This window comes from Manis javanica, chromosome 10, assembly GCF_040802235.1.
Source record: "Manis javanica isolate MJ-LG chromosome 10, MJ_LKY, whole genome shotgun sequence".
Lineage (NCBI taxonomy): Eukaryota > Metazoa > Chordata > Mammalia > Pholidota > Manidae > Manis > Manis javanica.
In genome coordinates this window covers 108,284,099-108,306,043 of record NC_133165.1, presented here as the reverse complement: position 1 = coordinate 108,306,043, position 21,945 = coordinate 108,284,099, and the positions used below count along the sequence as shown (strand labels likewise).

Below are 21,945 nucleotides of genomic sequence, written 5' to 3'. Positions count from 1 at the left end.
TATTCAATGTAATATTCAAAATTATGCGATAATTTAGAAACATTTTCTATTCTATGGTTTTTGGAAAAAAAATTATACATACTCTATATAGATATGGCTTCAGTATCTGTCTCATTGCTTAGAGCCACTTTGAGGCTTCAAATAATTTTCTCGTATATAGATAGTTGACCCTTGAATGACTCAGGTTTGAACTGTGTGGGTCCATTTACACATGGATTTTTTTCAATAAACATTGGAAAATCTTTTTCAGATTTGGGAAAGCATTTTGTCTAGCTTACTTTATTGTAAGAATACAGTGTATAATACATATAACATACAAAATATGTGTTGTTTATGTTTTTAGGAAGGCTTGTGGTCAACAGTAGGTTATTAGTAGTTGAGTTTTTGGGGAGTCAAAAATTGTGAGCAGTCAAAAGCTGTAAGTTAGATTTTTAACTGTGTGGAGGTTTGCACCTGTAACCCTTGTGTTGTGCAAGGGGCAGCTGTATTGACACACAGTACTTTTTGAACCTATTGTAGTCACTGATGATTTTATTTCAAGCTGTCATTACCCATTCAAATAACATCAGGAAGGTTGGTTTTCTTCTTTTATGTCATATTGTATACTGCATTGCTTTTCAAATTTTTATTTTTATTGAGATGAAATTCATATAACACAAAATCAGCCATTTTAAAGGTAACAATTTGGTGGTATTTGCTGCATTCACAGTGTTGTGTCGCCACCACCCCATCTAGTTACAAACATTTTTATTACCCACCAAAGAACCCTATAACATTTAAGTAGTAACCCTCCATTTCCCCTTACCTCTAGCCCCTGACAACCACCAATCTGCTTCCTGTCTCTATGAATTTACCTATTCTGGACATTTCATATAAATGGAATCATACAACATGTGACCTTTTGTCTCTGGCTTTTTTCAGTTAGAATAAATGTTTTCAAGGTTCATCTGTGTCCCAGTACTTTGTTCCTTTTTATAGCTGAATAATACTCTTTTATATGTATATATCACAGTTCTTCTGTTCATTTGTTGATGGGCATTTGCATTGTTTCCACCTTTTAGCTATTGTGCAGTGCTGTGATTAACATGTATGTGTAAGTATTTGTTTCAGTACCTGTTTTCAATTCTTTTGGGAATATACCTAGGAGTGGAATTGCCAGGCCATATGGTAGCTCTATTTTTACTTTCTGAGGAACCGCCAAACTATTTTCTGTAGCAGCTGCACCATTTTATATTCCCACCAGCAATGTACAAGGGTTTGTCTATTTTTAATGAGTAACACAATAAAATGGGGAAAGTAAAGAGAAAATATGCATGGCCTTTGAGTTTATTAGCACTTTGTATCTTAGATTTTGCCTGATGGACTGATTAAATATTTAGTATCACTTCAGCACTAAGAATGAAATTTAGCTCAGGGAAATGTTTCTAATCTGTTTTAAGTGGTGAATAGACTAAGAAATGAAGATCAGAGAAGTGAAAGAAAGGAAATTTAAATAGACTGTAAAATTCCTTGAGGGCAAAGTCCCTATTCATCTTTGTGTCCTCTGTATTTAGTAAAATGCTTGGCATGCCATAGGTTGTGTTACCATAAGTCCAGTGATTCTCTAGGATATACAGAACTCAGCATGTGGTCATACTAGGTTGTGATTTATAACAGTGAAAGGATATAAGGGGAAACAGTGTATGGGAAAATCAGGCTCCAGCTTCCAAGAGTTTTCTCCTTCTCCTGGTAGAATCACACAGGATATGCTTACTTCCTTTGGCAGCAAGTTGTTGACAATTGTCTGCCCAGGAAGTACATTAGGGATTTAGTGCTGAGAGTTTTCATTTTTGGGGGTGAGGGGAGAGGGTTGTTCACAGAGGTACCCATTGTCAAAATTCCAAACTCCCGGAAGGAAAGCAGGTGCTTAGCATAAACCTTATTGTTTGCTCAGTTTAAGCACACTGAGCCACTTTTACCAGTTCTAGGAATAGAAACCTCCCAAAATCTAAGTATCCAGACTTCAGCCAAGGCCAACCTTGTAAGCTCCCGTTTTTAAGAATAGCAACTAGGCCTGCTATGTTAAATCTTTAACTGCACAAAGATGTTTAGTTCCTTGAAGAGTATTTTTAGATTCCGCTAAGAAAAATAAATGCCATAGTAGAGAACTAGTCAGGACTTCAGGGGCAGATGGACCTGGATTTGTATTACTGTAGGCAAATCACATAGTTTCCTGAGCCTCAGTTTTACTACTGTAGAGATAAATCACAGAGTTGTAGTGAAAATACAAAGTGATAATGTATAGAAAACATTAGCATAATGTCTGTCCTGTATATAGTAAGTGGCTTGGACAGTTTGTTTCAGTTCTCCTGTATCAGTCTGGGTCCAATCAAGGGAGAAATACTACAAGGAATTTGGACAAGGAATTTAATAAAGAATTACTTCTTACAACAGAAGATTGAAGTAATGAAGGGTTGGCTTGGTAGAAGTAAAGAAACTAAATAGCAGATGTAATAAAATGTAGTAATGATTGATATATGATGAAACTATCATTTCCACCATTATTAATACGATTAATATATAGTAACTGTGTTTAGGCCTGAGATAAAGCACCCAAAAGAAGAGCTGTACTGGAAGCTGAGAGCTAGGCATTATAGTAGAGGGCTGTGGTTCCCCGAGCGGTAGAGAAGTAAGTCCTAATGATGCTAGATCTGCAGAACTTGATGGAAATCTGCCTTTTTAAAGTTACCAGAAATCTGCCTTCTAAGGTACAGGTTTTCCAAGCTATCTGAAAGTAGAATGTCCCTATAAAACCTTTCATAAGCCAAAATGGCTTAAAGTGAAGAAGCAATTATCAGTAATTTATATGGAAAATGTTTTGAGTATTTCCTCCCAGACCCAAAAAATAACCTCTTTTAGACTTTTCTGATGCTTCAGGGCATATCTTGCTAATGCACAGAATGAACTGAGATAAAGCACAGATGCTCACAGAAACAGTTCAAAGCTATGGTGTTGTGATGCTGAGATGCCAAGTATGGTTCCAAGGGAAGGAACTTGGTGGTGTCCCTCTTGCTTCTTGGGGTGTACGCTGTCTCTGTAGTGGCTTGCAAAACAAATGCTGATGAATGCTGTTCTCTTTTTGTCTTTTGTCATAAAAGTGGAAATCCTCTTTGGATTTCTTCGGTTAGTGAAGACAGATATTAATGTAGGTCTTTCTTGAAAGCAAAGTGGTGTAACAGACTTTTGGTTAGTGGGGATGCCTGCACTGGGGAAAGCTGTTTGCAGGGAGCTGTCTCCCTTGAGGCAGTCTGCTGTTTAACAGCCCAAAGGAGGTTATCGGGGGAAGGTACCAGCCTCTGGGTGCTGCTGGCTGCTGTGCACTGCTGGAGCTGCAATGGAGGGAAACCCCTCCTGTAAAAGACTGCTGAGAAAGCACACTGGGACCAGGAAGCAAAACCTTTTCCTCCTAAAATGTCTCTCCTGTGCCCTCAACTAACAAGACCTGACATTGTATTTTCTCTGAAAGGAAAAATATTTAAAGGGCCCAGATCCATTTTCACAAACCAGGCAAAAGGGTGAATTTGGAGCTGACAGTCACAATTAATTAATGACCAACATATGCATAGAATGGATATTTAATTTCAGGTGCTCAGAAACCAGGGATAATAGGGCAAATAGAGGGCTAAAGAACTTATAAGTAAGACAACTACAAAATAAATGAAGTTGAACCCTTATCTTGCACATACATAAAAATAACACACAATGAATCTAAAACCTAAACATATGAGTTAAAACTGTAAAACTCTTAGAAGGAAACATAGAGGTAAATCTTTGTGACCTTGGATTTCACGATAGATTCTTGGATACTACACCAAAAGTACCGATGACAAAAGAAAAAAAAGAAAAAGAAAACTTCATGAGAATTAAAAACTTTTGTGCATTAAATGGCACTTATCAACAAAATGAAAAGGTAGTCATGGATGGGAGAAAATATTAACAAACCATATATCTGATAAGGGATTAATATACAATATATATAGAGAACTCCTACAACTCAACAACAAAAAAATAGGTTCTAGCATTTTTGCCACAAACATTTTTGCCATATAACTTTATTGGCTGTAAGGCAATTTTGCTGCAAAAGATAAAAAAATAACTGGTTGACAGTTTGGTTTGATAGTTCCTTTCATCAACTGGTTGACAAGTTTGGTTTCATTTCTCCATTGATGTAGTACTTCCATTTTTTATTGTATAAATCTTAGCCCTCATATGGTTTGTACAGTGGTGCTGAGTTTTGAACCTTTTTCCCATAGAACTTTGGAACGTCTACCAACAGGAATGTGATAGTATGCCAGGAACAAACAACAGTGTAGAAGGCTTTCCCAACACAATACAAATCTCAGTTATAAATATGCATCCTAGGCTTTGGAAATTGATGGAAGGAAGGAATTTTAGTGAAAAAAGAGAAATTGTTACTCTGAACAAGGAGGCAAATCAACAAGCAAAATAAAAGTATAATGTGAACAAAAGACTTTGAAGACAAGTGCTTATATATAATCCAAAAAAATAAAATCAATTATTTGTACGATATTGCTGTGAATCTACACTATATATGTTGAATGTATTCAAATATTTGTATTTCACAAGTCTTTAGTTTTAGTTTTCTTACTCATTTTTCATGTTTAATTATGTCTTTTAATGAATGTTCCATTTTTCATGATTTTATTTTTTATGGGCAAATTAGCTTGTGGCAAATAGTTATGTGACAAAAATGCTTGTGGCAAAGATGCTTATGGCAAAAACACCAGACACACACAAAAAACAGCTGGTTAAAGAATGGGTAAAGGACTTGAATAGCTATTTCTCCAGAGAAGGTATACAAATGGCCAATGAGCACATGAAATGATGTTCAACATCACTAATCATTAGGGAAATGCCAACCAAGACCACATGAGAGAACATTTCACATCCATTAGAATGCCTTTGTAAAAAAAACAAAAAACAGAAATAACAATTGTTGATAAGAATGTGGGGAAATTGGAACCCTTGTGCATTGCTGGTGGGAGTGTAAAATCTTGCAACTATTGTGAGGATGGTATGGCAACTCCTCAAAATATTAAACACAGGATTACCAGTAATCAAGCAATTCTGCTTCTGGGTATATACTCAAAAGAATTGAAAGCAGGGACTCCCAACAAGTATTTGTGCACCCACATTCATAACAGCACTATTCACAATAGCTAAAAGATGCAAGTAACCCAAATGTCCATGAACAGATGAATGAATTGACACAATGTGGCATATCCATACAGTGGAATATTATTCACCCTTATAAAGATGGGAATTCTCTCTCATGCTACAATGTGGGTGAACCTTGAAAACATTATGCTAAGTGAAATAAAGTCAGTCATAATAGGACAAATGGTGCATGATTCCACTTAGATTAGATACCTAAAGTAGTCAAGCTCATAGAGATAAAAAGTAGAATGATGGTTGCCAGGAGCTGAGGGAGGGGAGAATGGGCAGTTTAATGGGTGGGGAGTTTAATGGGTTGGAGCAAGTACTGGACACGGATGATGGTGATGGTCACACACAATGTGAATGTACTTAACGCCACAGAACTGTACACTTAAAAATAGTTGGAATGGTAAATTTTATGTAATTTATACCATAATTTTAAAAAAACTGCTAAATAGTTATAGTATGATCTCAAACTTTAGTACTGGAAGGGGAGGTAGGTTGAAGGAGAATTTTATTTATGTACTTCAAAATAGAATTTTGTTACCATGATTGGATTTTAATTTAAAAAATAAGAACAGAATGGATTTGTAAAGGAAATTTAAGGAACTGGGAGTGTTAGCCAGTTAGGAAGTAATCCTAGCAGAATGGACTGCTTACCCATATAGAGCGCATATATATATCACAAAAGGCAAAGTTTGGTCACTTTAGAGGTTATCTCATTCATTTTCTCCTTGAATGCTGAAATTGATTTACACTGTTTCCCTCCTTCCCTCCCTCCCTCCCCTCCTTCCTTCCTTTCCTCCCTCCCTCCTTCCTTCCTTTCTTCCTTCCTTCCTTTTCTCCCTCCTTCCCTCTTTCCCTCTTTCCATTACATGAGTGACATTATGGTTACTAGACTCCCCCATCATCAAGTCCCCACCACACACCCCATTACAGTCACTGTCCATCAGCGTAGTAAGATGCTATAGAATCACTACTTGTCTTCTCTGTGTTGTACAGCCCTCCCTGTGCCTCCCCCCGCATTATACATGCTAATCATAATGCCCCTCTCCCCCATTGTCCTTCCCTTCCCACCCATCTTCCCCAGTCCCTTTCCCTTTGTTAACTGTTAATCCATTCTTTCTTGGGTTCTGTGAGTCTGCACTGTTTTGTTCCTTGTTTTTTCCTTTGTTCTTATACTCCACAGATGAGTGAAATCTTTCTCCGCCTGGCTTATTTCACTGAGCATAATACCCTCTAGCTCCATCCATGCTGTTGCAAATGGTAGGATTTGTTTTCTTCTTATGGCTGAATAATATTCCATTGTGTATATGTACCACATCTTCTTTATCCATCCATCTGCTGATGGACACTTAGGTTGCTTCTGTTTCTTGGCTATTGTAAATAGTGCTGCGATAAATGTAGGGGTGCATGTCTTTTTGAATCTGAGAACTTGTATTCTTTGGGTAAATTCCAAGGAGTGGGATTCCTGGGTCAAATGGTATTTCAATTTTGAGTTTTTTGAGGAACCTCCATACTGCTTTCCACAATGGTTGAACTATTTTACATTCCCACCAGCTGTGTAGGAGGGTTCCCCTTTCTCCACATCCTCACCACATTTGTTGTTGTTTGTCTTTTGGATGGTGGCCATCCTAACTGGTGTGAGGTGATATCTTATTGTGGTTTTAATTTGCATTTCTCCGATGATTAGCGAGCGATGTGGAGCATCTTTTCATGTGCCTGTTGGCCATCTGAATTTCTTCTTTGGAGAAGTGTCTGTTGAGATCCTCTGCCAATTTTTTAATTGGCTTATTTGCTTTTTGTTTGTTGAGCACTATCATTAGTTTTTATCTAGTTTTGAGCACCTTCAGTGATGCTGAATGGCAATTTGGCATATATTTCTAAAGAACTGACTTTAGAGGAAGTCAAGAAAAATTGAAGGTCGGCTTTTTGGAAATGTGTTACTCTGTGGGATTGAGTCTTACAGGCTGATTCAGTTCTCTGTCAAGTCATTTGTAACTGATAGACATGGAGATGGGGAAGGGATTCTTACAGAGCATCTCCTGTTTGTTAAATATACTGTGTCAAGATAAACTTCACCTGAATTGTCTCATTGAATCATCAGAACTTTATGAAGTAAATTTATCTGTTGAACAGTTGAGAAAATTGAGGCTCAGAGAGATTAAGTAATTTGACCAGAGGCACATAGTTAGAAAGCGACACAGCCACTACTCAGATTTACACCTCTTTGACCCCCAAAATCCATGCTTTCTCTATATATCATCATGAAAGGAGTTATTTATATCTGCAGGTAGCAGACTCTGAGGCATGAATAGCTTATGTGATTTGGGAGTTGAAAGTTCTAAGTTCTAGGTCTTTTTTTTTACATTAAGGTATCACTGATATACAATCACATGAGCAACACTGTGGTGCATTCACCCATATTATCAAATACCCCCATCCACCCCATTGCAGTCACTGTCCATCAGTGTAGTAAGATGCTGTAGAGTTACTTCTTGTCTTCTCTGTGCTATACTGCCTTTCCCCATGACCCCCCTATATTATGTGTGCCAATCATAATGTGCACCTTAATTCCCTTCTCCCTCCCTCCCCATCCCCTTCCCTTTGGTAACTGCTAGTCCCTTCTTGGAGTCACTGAGTCTGCTACTGTTTTGTTCCTTCAGTTTTGCTTTGTTGTTATACTCCACAAATGAGTGAAATCATTTGGCACTTGTCTTTCTCCACCTGGCTTATTTCACTGAGCGTAATACCCTCTAGCTTCATTCATGCTGCAAATGGTAGGATTTGTTTTCTTCTTATGACTGAATAATATTCCATTGTATATATGTACATCTTCTTTATCCATTCATCCACTGATGGACACTTAGGTTGCTTCCATATCTTGGCTACTATAAATAGTATAGCAATAAACATACGTGTGTTTATGTCTTTTTGAATCTGGGATCTTGTTTTCTTTTAATTTTTATTAAGGTATTATTGATATACACTCTTATGAAGGTTTCACATGAAAAAAACAATGTGGTTACTACATTTACCCATATTATCAAGTCCCCACCCATACCTCAATGAAGTCACTGTCCATCACTGTACTAAGATGCCACATATTCACTGTTTGCCTTCTCTGTGCTACACTGTTTTCCCCATGATCCCCCACACCATGTGTACTAAACATAATACCCCTCAATTCCCTTCTCCCTCCCTCCCCACCCACACTCCCACACCCCTCCCCTTTGGTAACCACTAGTCCCTTCTTGGAGTCTATGAGTCTGCTAGTCTGCTGCTATTTTGTTCCTTCAGTTTTACTTCATTGTTATGTTCCCACAAGTGAAGGAAATCATTTGGCACTTGTCTTTCTCCACCTGGCTTATTTCACTGAGTATAATGTCCTCCAGCTTCATCCATGTTGTTGCAAATGGTAGGATTTGTTTCTTTCTTATGGCTGAATAGTATTCCATTGGGTATATGTACCACATCTTTATCCATTCATCTATTGATGGACACTTAGGTTGCTTCCATATCTTGGCTATTGTAAATAGTGCTGCAATAAGCATAGGGGTGCATATGTATTTTTGAATCTGAGAAATTGTATTCTTTGGGTAAATCCAAAGGAGTGGGATTCCTGGGACAAATAGAATTTCTGTTTTTAGTTTTTTGAGGAACCTCCATTTTGCTTTCCACAATGGTTGAACTAGTTTACATTCCCACCAGCAGTGTAGGAGGGTTCCGCTTTCTCCGCATCCATCCCCGCCAGCATTTGTTGTTCCTAGTCTTTTCAATGCTGGCCATCCTTACTGGTGTGAGGTGATATCTCATTGTGGTTTTAATCTGCATTTCCCTGATGATTAGTGATGTGGAGCATCTTTTCATGTGTCTGTTGGCCATCTGAATTTCTTTTTTGGAGAACCGTCTCTTCATATCCTCTGCCCATTTGTTAATCGGGTTATTTGCTTTTTCGGTGTTGAGTCGTGTGAGTTCTTTATGTATTTTGGATGTTAACCCCTTGTCGGATATGTCATTTGCAAATATATTCTCTGATACTCTAGGATACCTTTTTGTTCTGTTGATGGTGTCCTTTGCTGTACAGAAACTTTTTAGTTTGCTGTAGTCCCATGTGTTCATTTTTGCCTTTGTTTCCCTTGCTCGAGGAGATGCATCAGGAAGAAGTTGCTCATGCTGGGATCTTGTTTTCGTTGGGTAAATTCCTAGGAGTGGAATTCCTGGGTCAAATGGCATTTCTAATTTTAGTTTTTTGAGGAACCTTCATAGATAGTGCTTTCCACAATGGTTGAACTAATTTACATTCCCACCAACATTGTAGGAGGGTTCCCCTTTCTTTGAATCCTTCCTGGTGTGTGTTGTTCCTTGTCTTTTTGATGTTGACCATCCTAACTGGTGTGAGGTGGTATCTCATTGTGGTTTTAATCTGCATTTCCCTGATAACCAGTGATGTGGAGCATCTTGTGCCTGTTGGTCATCTGAATTTCTTCTTCGGAGAAGTGTCTGTTCAGATCCTCTACCCATTTTTTAATCAGGTTATTTCCTTTTTGGGTGTTGAGGCATGTCAGTTCTTTATATATTTTAGATGTTAACCCCTTATAGGATATGTCATTTACAAATATATTCTCCCATAGTGTAGGATGCCTTTTTGTTGTTCTACTTATGGTGTCCTTTGCTGTACAGAAGCTTTTTAGCTTGATGTAGTCCCATTTGTTCATTTTTGCTTTTGTTTCCCTTGCCCAAGGAGATGTGTTGAGGAAAAAGTTGCTCATGTTTATATTCAAGAGATTTTTTTCCTGTGTTTTCTTCTGAGTTTTATGATTTTATGATTTACATTTAGGTCTTTGATCCATTTTGAGTTTACTTTTGTGTATGGGGTTAGGCAATAATCCAGTTTCATTCTCTTACATGTAGCTGTCCTGTTTTGCCAGCACCAGTTGTTGAAGAGGCTGTCTTTTCCCCATTGTATATCCATGGCTCCTTTATCATATATTAATTGACCATATATGCTTGGGTTTATATCTGGGCTCTAGTCTGTTCCATTGGTCTGTTGGTCTGTTCTCGTGCCAGTACCAACTTGCCTTGATTACTGTGGCTTCACAGTCGAGCTTGAAGTCAGGGAGCGTAACCCCCCAGCTTTATTCTTCCTTCTCAGGATTGCTTTGGCTATTCGGGTCTTTTGTGGTTCCATATGAATTTTAGAACTGTTTGGCCTAGTTCATTGAAGAGTGCTTTTGGTATTTTGATAGGGATTGCATTGAATCTGTAGATTGCTTTAGGCAGGATGGCCATTTTGACAATATTAATCCTATTCGTGAGCATAGGATGTGTTTCCATTTATTAGTGTCTTTCTAGGTCCTCTTTTATGTCTGCTAAGTTGAATGACTATAGACAGTGCAGTTCTCTCTGTTTGCTCACCTCGAAAAGGGGTTTGATCAGTTGTCTTTCAAAAAACCAGTGCTGTTATTGAAAGGGGAAAATTCTTGTGTTCTAAAGGTGGGCTGTGCGGACCTGGTAGATCTGTGTTTCAGCTTTTAACATGAAACATACTACTTATATGAGGCCATTTTTATTTTTAAAAAAAAGGTGAGATATTTGGGGTGGGAGTGGTGAGTATAACAAAGTGCTATTAGTTGTCTTGATGGGGAGGTAGAATGAATTGTGTTTGATTGTATTGGAATGTGAGAACTTAGTTAACTGGTTGGACCTTATGTTGGGACCAGGCTCATATCCCATGTAAGTCTTCGTCTTATCTTTGGGTACCTTGAACCCTATATGGTGTGGAAACAGTGATGCACTGTGGTTGTTTGGCAGTTTCTCTTCCTGAGCCAAAGGTGCTTGTTGCTGGGACTGGTTTTGTATGTAGTGGCATATGGAATTTAGACATACACTTCATCCCTGTGGTGTTCTCTCCCATGTCTCATTTCAGATAAAGGCTTACTACTTGAAAAACAGGAACTTTGGCCACAAAACAAGATAGTTCCACGTGGGGAACTTGGTTTCCTTTTTTTCCAGCCAGTAATGGTCTAAATCAGTCTTTTCTTTTAGTGTTCATTTCTTAGTTTCTTTTGTGGCCTTTTACTCTCCTCTCCTAAAATTGCATGGTGGCAATTTTGTTAGAATGGAACAGACTTTATTTGTTCCATTCTCAGTATTTTTCTTCCCTTACATTTGGTGAAATGGGTGTGATTTTGTTAGACACACACAAAAATGACAGGGTGGATGAAAAAAAAAATTTTAATTGCTTTGTGTAACTTCATTGTGCATTTTCACTTTTCTGCATCCTGCTCCTAGACAATCCTCATCAGTGATAGGAGCCACTAAGAAATACTCTCATAGTCAATCTCTAGATGTCAAACAGATGACCTATTAAGCAGGTGAATCCAGGAGAGATTGACATTGGTATCTTCTTTAGGCTCCTTGGTTAGCATTTTATTGATTCATTGCATAGAATTTATAGGTGGTATATTATTACATCACTACTGTATTTCTGTTCTGAAAGCAGGGCTTTTTTGATCTTCAGTGGTGTTATATCCTCTAAGTGTCCCTATTTTAACTGTATTTTAAAAGTGTTTAAGGGAACAGGACTTCTGTTTTTCCTCTCAGGTGGAGTATTCTGGGTAATTTTAATTTGGAATGGGCAAGTACATTGGCTAATCAGTCAAAAATGATATGATGGTGTTCCAAATGCATTTAGAAGAGTGAGTGTAGAAACCATTGGGTCTTTTTAGCATGCATCCTTCCATCACTGAACTGGAGGTCCTGGGCTCCAATAAGAGGTTAGAGGTTAATACCCAGTCCCCACTCCCACACACTTTTTCAGAAAATCTTCTGGAGTACTATAGTTCTTTCTATAGATGTTACTTATGTTATCAGTCACATCATTTTGTAATTATTGTGACTGTAAGCTCCTCAAGGGCAGTGATACTGATACTGGGCTTGTCATAAATCAACTCTTGAATCCACTTGTACTGAATAAATGAAGGATTCTTCTGCTTAAATGGATTTTTCAAAACATAGGTGCACATGGGAACTTAAAAGCAGCCAGTGAAAAACACAAAAGTCAGTCGTTATTTTCTTTCACTTTTCTTGGTGTCCACTCTACTTGCACGATCCATCACAATCTCTCTGAGTTACATATGGAGCCTTCTGCTGTTCTTTCTCATGTCCACTAACCAGAAGCTTTTAAATAGAGGTATAATTAACCAGAAGCTTCTAAATAGGTTTAATTGTTGACTTCTGTAATCAGTAAGGAATCTTGTGGTTGATATTTTGTTTCTTGTATGTTTTTTTTTTTTTTGAGCAGCCCCTATGCCTAGGCAGAGTTAGTTTCTCTTACTAGGCCAATGACTCTTGCTTATATATGCGCATAGCTGCTAAACCCTTTCCTCTTTGGAGTTTAATGCATCTCATTTCTATCTCATCTGTTCCATTAGATAGCTTTGTAACTCCATTTCTGCTCTAAGTATCAGTTACTTTTTTTACACTGATTAAAAACTCAGATCTGCATGTCTTTAGACAATTACAATCATCCCTACCAGGTCCAGATGAATGTTTCCTACCAGTCATGTGTAGTGGAAGTACTGGGTGTAGAGTGAAGACTTAAGTCTGAAGGCAGGCCACCCACTACCATTAACTACTTGGTCTTGAGCAAGTTACTATTTCTTTCTGAAACTCAGTTTTGTCATCTGTAAAACGAAGATTGTAAAACCTATTTTCTGCATTGTGAAGACTAAATAAGATCATATCAAGTTGTTTTTGTAAGTTATACAACATTATGAAACACCAGTTATAGTGAGTTACTTTTTTGGTTCTTTTTGACCTTCCACAATTCTTATTCTTCTCCCCAGAGGTAACCACTGTTATTAGAAGTTTGTTGTGTATCCTTGTAGATTTTCTCTATGCATTTACTTATGTTTTTATGTGTGTGTAGAAATACATCTTTTTGTATTGTGATTTTAAAGAATTACTTACTTTATGCCACTTAATGTCTACTGTCATTTAATAGGGCTTTTAGATAGGTCATAGAGATTTTACCTTTTTAAAAACTTGCACAGAAAATATTGAAATAACACATCCCTGTTATTAATGGAGACTGAGGTTCTTTATAGTTTTCTGCTAGTAGAGACAGCACAGCACTGGATGTCATTGCCCGTGCTTCGTTGAGCACCTGTGCAAGTGACTCTGGAGTAGATAACAGAGATCAAAGATGAGAAACAAGAAGGTGTGTGCATTAAGTATTTTAATAATTATTGTCAAATTGCTTTCCAAAACAGTGGTCCCAATATATTTGTATTCCTCCTATTAGACGTGCCAGTATGTATTTTCTCTTCTTGCCAGTTTGTGATACTTTCATTTTCATTTTTGCCAGTCTCTTGAGTGAAAAATATCTCAAGTCTAAGAATAAGTGCACATGGATAGCTTAACTATGAACAGCTCGAATACCTATTAAACAGGACAATAAGACAGATAAATAAGTTCTGGCACATTCATACGATAGAGTACTGAACAGTCATGAAGATGAGTGAAATGTAGTGGCATGCAGAAGGGGAATAAATCTTACAGTATCAAGGAAGAAAAGGATATTGCTAAAGAACACATACAATAGGATCCATTCCTGTAAAATTAAAACATGCAAAGTTAATGCATTTTGAAGAGACAGATATGTGTGTGTGTGTACGTAGTAAAATTAAAAAGGAAAGCAAGCCTTTGTCATTGAGCATAGGCCACTTTCTGAGAGGCAGGGAGTTTCTGAGGGCTGGTGGGTGAGTTCCCAGGAGCCTTATCTGAGAGATTAGGAAGAAGGAACAGTACTGCAGGTGTACTAAGGCAAGTGTAAGAGTAAATCCATTTTCTCTGTGCAGCCTATTACATCTGTCTTTGCTGTTAAAGGTCTAGACAATACTGATTTGTATAGCAAAGTGGTTTTCTTCCTTACAGAAAGTTTTCTTCATTGTTAAACTCAAGAATATATACATGGGATATTCTCTGGGAGTGATGGATCTTTGTTCATCATGTTTTTGGGTGTTCTCAATTACTTTCTTAATCATGCAATTCCTTTCTCACACAATCTTGAAATACCATAAAGAAATAATCTGGAATGATTATTAGAGAAGAGAACTTGATAAAATGGAAAGAACAGGGGCTTTGGAGTCTGGCAAACCTGGGTTGAAAGTATGAGTTTCCTATTTAATATCTATGCTCTATTATCTCCTTTCCTTTGCTGCTTTCTCTCCTTCTCCCCTCCGCTCATCATTATCATTACAATCTGTAGGCAATGGTACTGAAGTAAATTTATAGAATTCAGAACAAGCAAGGCATTTGGGGATTTCAGGAATCTTGTTCTTTTTGTTATAGTCCTGATTTCAAAGTTTACATAAAAGGCAGAGACAAAAGACTGGATGCCGATGTAATTTCTTACTATTGAGCCCCATTTATTTATTTACATTTATCATTCTGTTGGTTGTGTACAGTGTGTTAGACACTGTGCTACATTACAAGGAAACCATGGCGAACAAGACATGGGGGCTCTGTAATAAATGCAGTTAACTCCTGGCTTTCGTATTCTTGAAAGGAGAGTGGACTCTTGATTGTCAAAGATAAGGGTATAATCAAAGAAGCTACACCATTAGTTGGAAAGTTTATCCTCTTGTCATATATGAAAGTCCTCTTAATGAAAATTCTTCTTAACTTATTTTGCTAGTAGTTAGGGAAGGACAAATGGATGGAAGAAGAGAATGAAGGACTTTGAGGCAGCTGTGCAGAGCACTTTGAAAAAATTACAAAAGTATCATATATTCTCATTTACACCTTTGTGTGCACATGTATTTCCTACCATTTAAAAGTTCCCTTGAAGGCAAGGGACTTGTTTTAGTCATCTTTCTAGCTCTATATGTTTTTTAACAGTGCTTTGAAGTATTAAGTATTCAATCTGTATTGACCAAATGATTGAATGGGTCAAGTAAACCATAAATAAATGTTCATATTGTATGATCTTATACCAAATTAGGGTTTGCATAGCTTTTATTAGCTGTAATTATTGCTGTCAAGGATCTTGGCTTAATATGAAGATGATACACCTTAATATGACACTCAGTATGATGTACTTTTACAAAAATAAGATTTATTGAATCATAAATAATATGAGAACTAAATTGTACAAATAACCTAAATAATTTTAACATATGTACATGTTAGGAGTCACTTGAGTCCATAGGATGATAGAGTCCATAGGTAGAGGAAGGTAGAATTTTATCTAGGTTTAAAAGAACTAAAGGAAAGCAGATTGATAGAGGGGAGGGGTTAAAACTTCCAAATCAAGAGGTGGTTCTCTTTAGAGATGGTACTGTACCCTTTCCAACCCAGGGAACTTGTGGAAGTGTGAAGTGTGTAATGTTCAGGAGTGCTGCTGGCTTTTGGTCTTAGTGGCTGGGGATGCTGAAGTTCCATAGTGTGAGGTTAGGGATTGATCTGCCCTAAATCCCAGTAGTTCCCTGTTTGAGATAGACTGGGAAGGAAACAGATTTAGCTGTAAAAGGAGGAAAATGGTGCTTATGAATGGTGTTCCCAAGCAAATACTGGTTTTTCTTGGTTTTTGGGTTTTGCCATTTGTAGAGGCTGACCTGGGATGCATGTAGTTAGGTGGAGGGGAATATAGCAATGGAACATCTTAGGAACTTGTGCAGGAATTTATATTTGATCAATTTCGATGCCTTTGATGATTCTCTTAATTTTTTTTGACTTACAGTTTAATTTTTTTTCTTTTCTTTCTTTTAGAACGAGCCTCTAACCTCAGGTTATCATGGATTCCCTGCACGGGATAGCCAGGTTGGTGTCTGTATTTATAACTCAGATGATTTTGTGTGCGTGTGTGTATGTTTGTTCTAAGAATGCTATCATAGAGAACATTTCCTGAAATTATTTATTTGGGAGAGTGATATGGTTAGTTTCAGAAATGAATTTACATTTAGAAATACAAATAAAATACATGGTTTCATCCTAGAACTCCTGTAATCATGTTATTGAAATTGTGGATATTATAGAGGAAAAAATCTCTCCAGCACAGTCATAATTGGTTTTGTTTTCTCTTTTCCAGGCTATATAACAAATTTTTAACCTGATTTTTCTTGATGCCTCACGATTCTAAATGCTGGACTTGTCTCTTTATTCTCTGCTGCTTAGCCCCTGCCTCCACAGATTTTTTGAGTCCTTGTAATAATCTGCAACAAGAAAATTCCATTCTTCTCCCTGGGGGAATTCCACCTTATGGTTTTAATCAGGGAAGGCTTGCTTAAGAGAGTGAAGTTTCTGCTGCCTTTCTTTGTTAGATAGGGAGGATGATTGGAAAAAGCCCAGGCCCTATTGTGGGTTAGAGTAGAACTGCTTCCTATGAGACATCCTTTGTGTGATTTAGAGGAATGTATGAAATGCCTTCCCTATCCTTGTGCTGTTTTAAGCCTTGAGCAGATGAGGCTGAAGCAGCTTTAAAGAATGGGTAGGGCTGCCTCAGAGAAGTAGTGTGGTGCAAGACAACTGTCCTCTGAAATTTACCTCCTTGCTGTTGGGGGATATTGATATCCTTCAGGTGATTTGCAAGGGTAGCTTCTAGAAGTAGCTTTGAATGCTTATCTACCATTTCTTATAGAGTTAAAAAAAAAAAAGCCATGATTATTAGGCTTGTCCGAGGGATATTTGTCATCAGAATGCTAAGCCAAAGGGTTGCCATAGTTCTCCTTTCTGGGAACTTACTGAATCTCTTCAAAGCCCCTGATGCTGACCGTAAAAATTGGGATGGCCCCATGATGAGTAGTCTCCTATTTGGGGGCCTTCCAGATTTGAGAGTATTTGCCCAGTTCTTGCACTTTTGGTGCTGTGTTAGTATCAGACTAGCCCCAGGTAGGGTATGGAGAAAAAGAGGGAGAGAAAAGTGTTTCTTGTCTCCCAGTGGGATCATCACTGTTGCAATTGAAGATTGTCTCTTTGGAAGCTTTTGGTGAAAGATCCAGTATTTACATCAAATCTAAAGAGAATATAAAGTTTTCCTTCCTTTTCTTTCTGGCTTGACTTGGGTCTGGTTTTTTTTTTTGTTTGTTTTTTGTTTTTTCATTTTTTCTTTCTTTCTGGTTTGGGTCTGCCCTAGCTAGAGCTTCTGTAAGCTGTGAAATTATGCCTTTTGACAGTAGTTCTATATTCTGGTCATATATAAGAAAAATAGAGATCTTATCCCCAGAGATTCTGATTGAGTAGGTCTAAGTTGGGTTTAGCTATACAGATATTTAGAAATCCTTATAGGCAATTCTGTTGTGCAGCTGAAGCTGAGAACTGCAATCCTATGGGCTGCTTTACAAAGAGTGACATTTTCTCTTTCATCCTGTACTTCGCCTAGTACCCTTAAGCTGTAAAGGATCATGGTCAATCTCTAGTTCTACACTCTAAGTCTTACATGTAGTCTTTATACTAAGGCAGATATTGAATTATTTGTAAAATATTGCTTATTTTGAATATAGGCTTATTTTAGATATAGGAAGGTAAAACTAATTAAAGTATAGGAATAGACTTACTGAGTTCAAAATAATCTGAAGGGCTACTGTGTAATGCTGAGTTCTTCCTGGGGGGATTACAGATCAATAAGGAACTAAGCAAAAGGAATTAAGAGGAATTTGTTAAAGCATAGAAAGTAGTCTCTTTGCTTGGAACTACTTAATTTTTCCTTTGTTTTGCAGCAAGGACCCACTCCTGTAACTTGCATGTTCACTACTCATACTGTCTCTGCTGTAGACCTTTGCAGACCCTTTTGCCATGGTTTAAAGCTGCTAATTTACTTTGAGGCACATTATGGTGGTGACAGGTTTATTTTAGTTTATTTTCTTGGCTTTATTTTGTTTTCTGACTGGATGTTTGAATTAGAGATCTTAGAGTAGTGCAAATAGGCAAATATTGAATAGCTGCTTGTTGTATTTGATGAATACAGAATCCAAATGAGTACTGCTAATTAATGCGCCTAACCTTGTGAACTCTCACTTTGTGCTCTGAGATTTGGGAGGCGTTTATCAGTGTGAAACACTGGTCACTGAGCAGCCCGAGCTGGGGAGAACCTGAACTTATGGTTTTTACATCTCCCCAGAGTGGTTTGGTTCAGCAAATCCAGGAGCTGGGGAGCAGGGTGAAGGTGAATTTTAATTGTGTGTCTTTGTTTTCTTTCCCCTTTTGCTGTTCTTTTCTAAATAGATAGGAGCCATCCCCAGACAGGATTTTTATCAGCATCTTGTGGTGATTTTAAAAGAGATAAGACTGAAATCTTTTGATTTTTACACAGCACTTTCAGCAGTTATTTTCTCATCTCATCCTCACAACCACCTTTTGAAGTAGATGGGGCAAGTACTACCTTTAGAAAGATAAGGAAACCAAGGCACACAGGGATAAATTGACTGACTTACCCAAGGTAACAAATACATCTTAGTAGCTGAATAAGAACTGAAATTTGTCTTCTATTTCTTGATGGCATTTTCCTCTATGTGGTGGATTATTGACTCACCCAAGGAAAATGAGGTCCGCATGTGTGCTTGTTCCTTCACATTACTTTGTCATTTACGGGCTTCATAGACCCCTTGAAGCTCAACCATAGATCTAGGAATCCGTGATGCCTGGTTAAGGACTGTTAAAACTAAGTTCCTTAGCATGAAGCGGACAAGCATTTCACTGTTTTAGTGACCCTCTCCAACCTGTTACATAAGCTCTGAGCAGGACATTTGAATTAAAAACCTGTGAAGGAAAAGAGGGGAAAAAACACCCACCACCTCATAGAAGTTTTGCTTTTTTTATGCATGTCATCTCAGACTTCTTTTCCAATTAGTTAAGAAGCTTTGTGAGTTGGCAATTCATTGCTTTTGTAAAGCACTCCAAGCGCTTCACTGTGCTTGCTAATGTGGTCTCTCTGTGGAAATAGAGGAGACAAACATTGTTCCAGATTTGCAGAAGTAAAAACCAGCTCAGAAAGGCTGAATGTTTTATCTAAAGCCATACAGGATTTTAGGTTGATGATTCTATGTGTAGTGGTTTGGATTCAGGCTGACTCTTTCTTTGTGATATATGTATATGTACATATGCTTATGCAAGTTCCCAAGTGTTGGGTAACGCTAGAATATTTTGTATGTTTATAATATTTTTTAAATGAGAGAGTATTTGTGTACATTAGATTCAAACATTTTATGTACGAGGGGCGTAGGAGCAACAATCTGATTAAAAGGGGGTTACGTCTGCATAGCAAACTTATGTTTTTTTTTTTATTTGGTATCATTAATATACATTCACATGAGCAACACTGCAGTTACTGGATGCCCCCCATTATCAAGTCTCCACCACCTACCCCATTACAGTCACTGTCCATCACCATAGTAAGATGCTATAGAGTCACTACTTGTCTTCTCTGTGCTATACTGCCTTCCCTGTAGCACCCCCCCACACACATTATCTGTGCTAATCATAATTCCCCTTATCCCTCCCTTCCCACCCACCCTCCCCAGTCCCTTTCCCTTTGACAACTGTTAGTCCATTCTTGGGTTCTGTGATTCTGCTGCTGTTTTGTTCCTTCAGTTTTTGCTTTGTTCTTATGCTCCACAGATGAGTGAAATCATTTGGTACTTGTCTTTCTCCGCCTGGCTTATTTCACTGAGCATAATACCCTCTAGCCCCATACATGCTGTTGTAAGTGGTAGGATTTGTTTTCTTATGGCTGAATAATATTCCATTGTGTATATGTACCACATTTTCATTATCCATTCATTTACTGATGGAGACTTAGGTTGCTTCCATTTCTTGGCCATTGTAAATAGTGCTGCGATAAACATAGGGGTACATATTTCTTTTTTTTTTGAATTTTATACATACATACATACTTATTTATTTATTTATTTATTTCAGTTTTTTTTTTTTTGAGAGGGCATCTCTCATATTTATTGATCAAATGGTTGATAACAACAATAAAATTCTATATAGGGGAGTCAATGCTCAATGCACAATCATTAATCCATCACAAGCCTAATTCTTGTCACTCTCCAATCTTCTGAAGCATAACGAACAAGTTCTTACATGGTGAACAAATTCTTACATAGTGAATAAGTTCTTACATGGTAAATAGTACAAGGGCAGTCATCACAGAAACTTCGGTTTTGATCACGCATTATGAACTATAAACAATCAGGTCAAATATGAATATTCGTTTGATTTTTATACTTGATTTATATGTGGATCCCACATTTCTCCCTTTATTATTATTTTTATTTTTAATAAAATGCTGAAGTGGTAGGTAGATGCAAGATAAAGGTAGAAAACATAGTTTAGTGTTGTAAGAGAGCAATTGTAGATGATCAGGTGTGTGCCTGTAGACTATGTGTTAATCCAAGCTAGACAAGGACATTAAAACATCCACGGATGCAGAAGATTTCTCTCAAAACGGGGGGTGAGGTTCTAAGCCTCACTACTGTTGATCCCCATTTTCTCACCTGATGGCCCCCCTGCGACTGTGCCTGTCTTAGGTTGTTCCTCCCTTGAGGAATCTTACCCATCTCTGGCTAACCAGTCATCTTCCGGGGCCATACAGGGAGATGTAAAGTTGGTAAGTGAGAGAGAAGCCATATTGTTTGAAAAGGTTAGCTTTTTACTTCTTTGCAGATTTATGCCCTGTGGCTTCTATGCCCAGCATTTGTCTTGAGGTATCTTTACCACTTGGAGGAATTATGATACTTGGTAAATTCGATATGAGGCACGAATTCTATTTAAGGGTTGTAATTAGGAAGGAAGAAGAAAAGGTATAGAGGTAGCAGACGGAAGAAAACATGGGAGGATTGATTATTTCTTTGACATATCTTCTTGTAGAGTAACTTAAGCATGTATAGGTTTTAAACTACTAACTAAATTGCACACACACATTAACATAATAGGAATACAGTTACATAACCAAAGCAGATCTATAATTACCAGCTATCTCCAGTGAAGCCAAGAAAACCAGTTAGGCACCCTAGTCATTTGTGAAAATTTGTCAATGATATGATGGATATTGTCCAACTGTACTTGAACAGTCTGAGAGAAATCAGACAAATTAAAACAACCCATTCCTGGGAACTGTTCACATCCCATATGTTCTTTTAACAGTAGATTGTCTGTAGTCGTAAGATTTTGGAGTGCTACAACTTGCACTTCTCTTAATTCTTGGTTGAGTTCCAACAGTATATATAGATCCAGTCAAATTTGTTGTTTTACTGAAAGCACAGGCCAGCTTAGATATCTCCTTCCTTCATTCCAATAGCAAGTCCAGGAACCGGTGGGATGGATGCAGCTACAACTGCAGCATCGCCTGGATCTTTGTTGAGGTTTTTTGATCATCATCTTCTGGTATGAGTCTTCCAGAGAGTGCTGATGTTGGAAGTTCTTCTTCATATCGTATCTTAGTTCATCTTCTGGGTAGCCAAATTAGGCTTTGATCCTCTGTATAAACACAAACAGACCCTTTGCCCACACTTTGATATGCCCTTTATACCATTGTGTAGAACTCATTGGAGGTCACCACACAGGAACTGCTTTTTTTTTTTTTTAAGAGAAAAGAATACTATCAGAAAAGTGTACCTCCATAGCCGATCATCTGACACCCTTTAAGTGATCAAAATTAAGGATATTTAAAGCATACATTAATCATTGATTTACAGTTAGTTTTATCCTATCAAGGAGTAATCC

At 37.6% G+C, this 21,945-nt stretch overlaps 1 protein-coding gene across 30 annotated transcripts in view; it reads left to right on the top strand.

Annotated features, from left to right (window-relative positions):
* Positions 1–21,945, top strand: part of RBFOX2 (RNA binding fox-1 homolog 2) — a 294,708-nt gene that overhangs the window by 79,313 nt on the left and 193,450 nt on the right. For all 30 annotated transcript variants that reach the window (XR_012121583.1, XM_073213829.1, XM_073213833.1 and 27 more), the window contains exon 2: positions 15,994–16,044. Coding sequence is in view for 29 of the 30 variants with exons in the window: in XM_073213829.1 (XP_073069930.1) it covers positions 15,994–16,044 (51 nt within the window). In the remaining variant the exon portion in view is untranslated. The remainder of the gene's footprint in view (positions 1–15,993; positions 16,045–21,945) is intronic.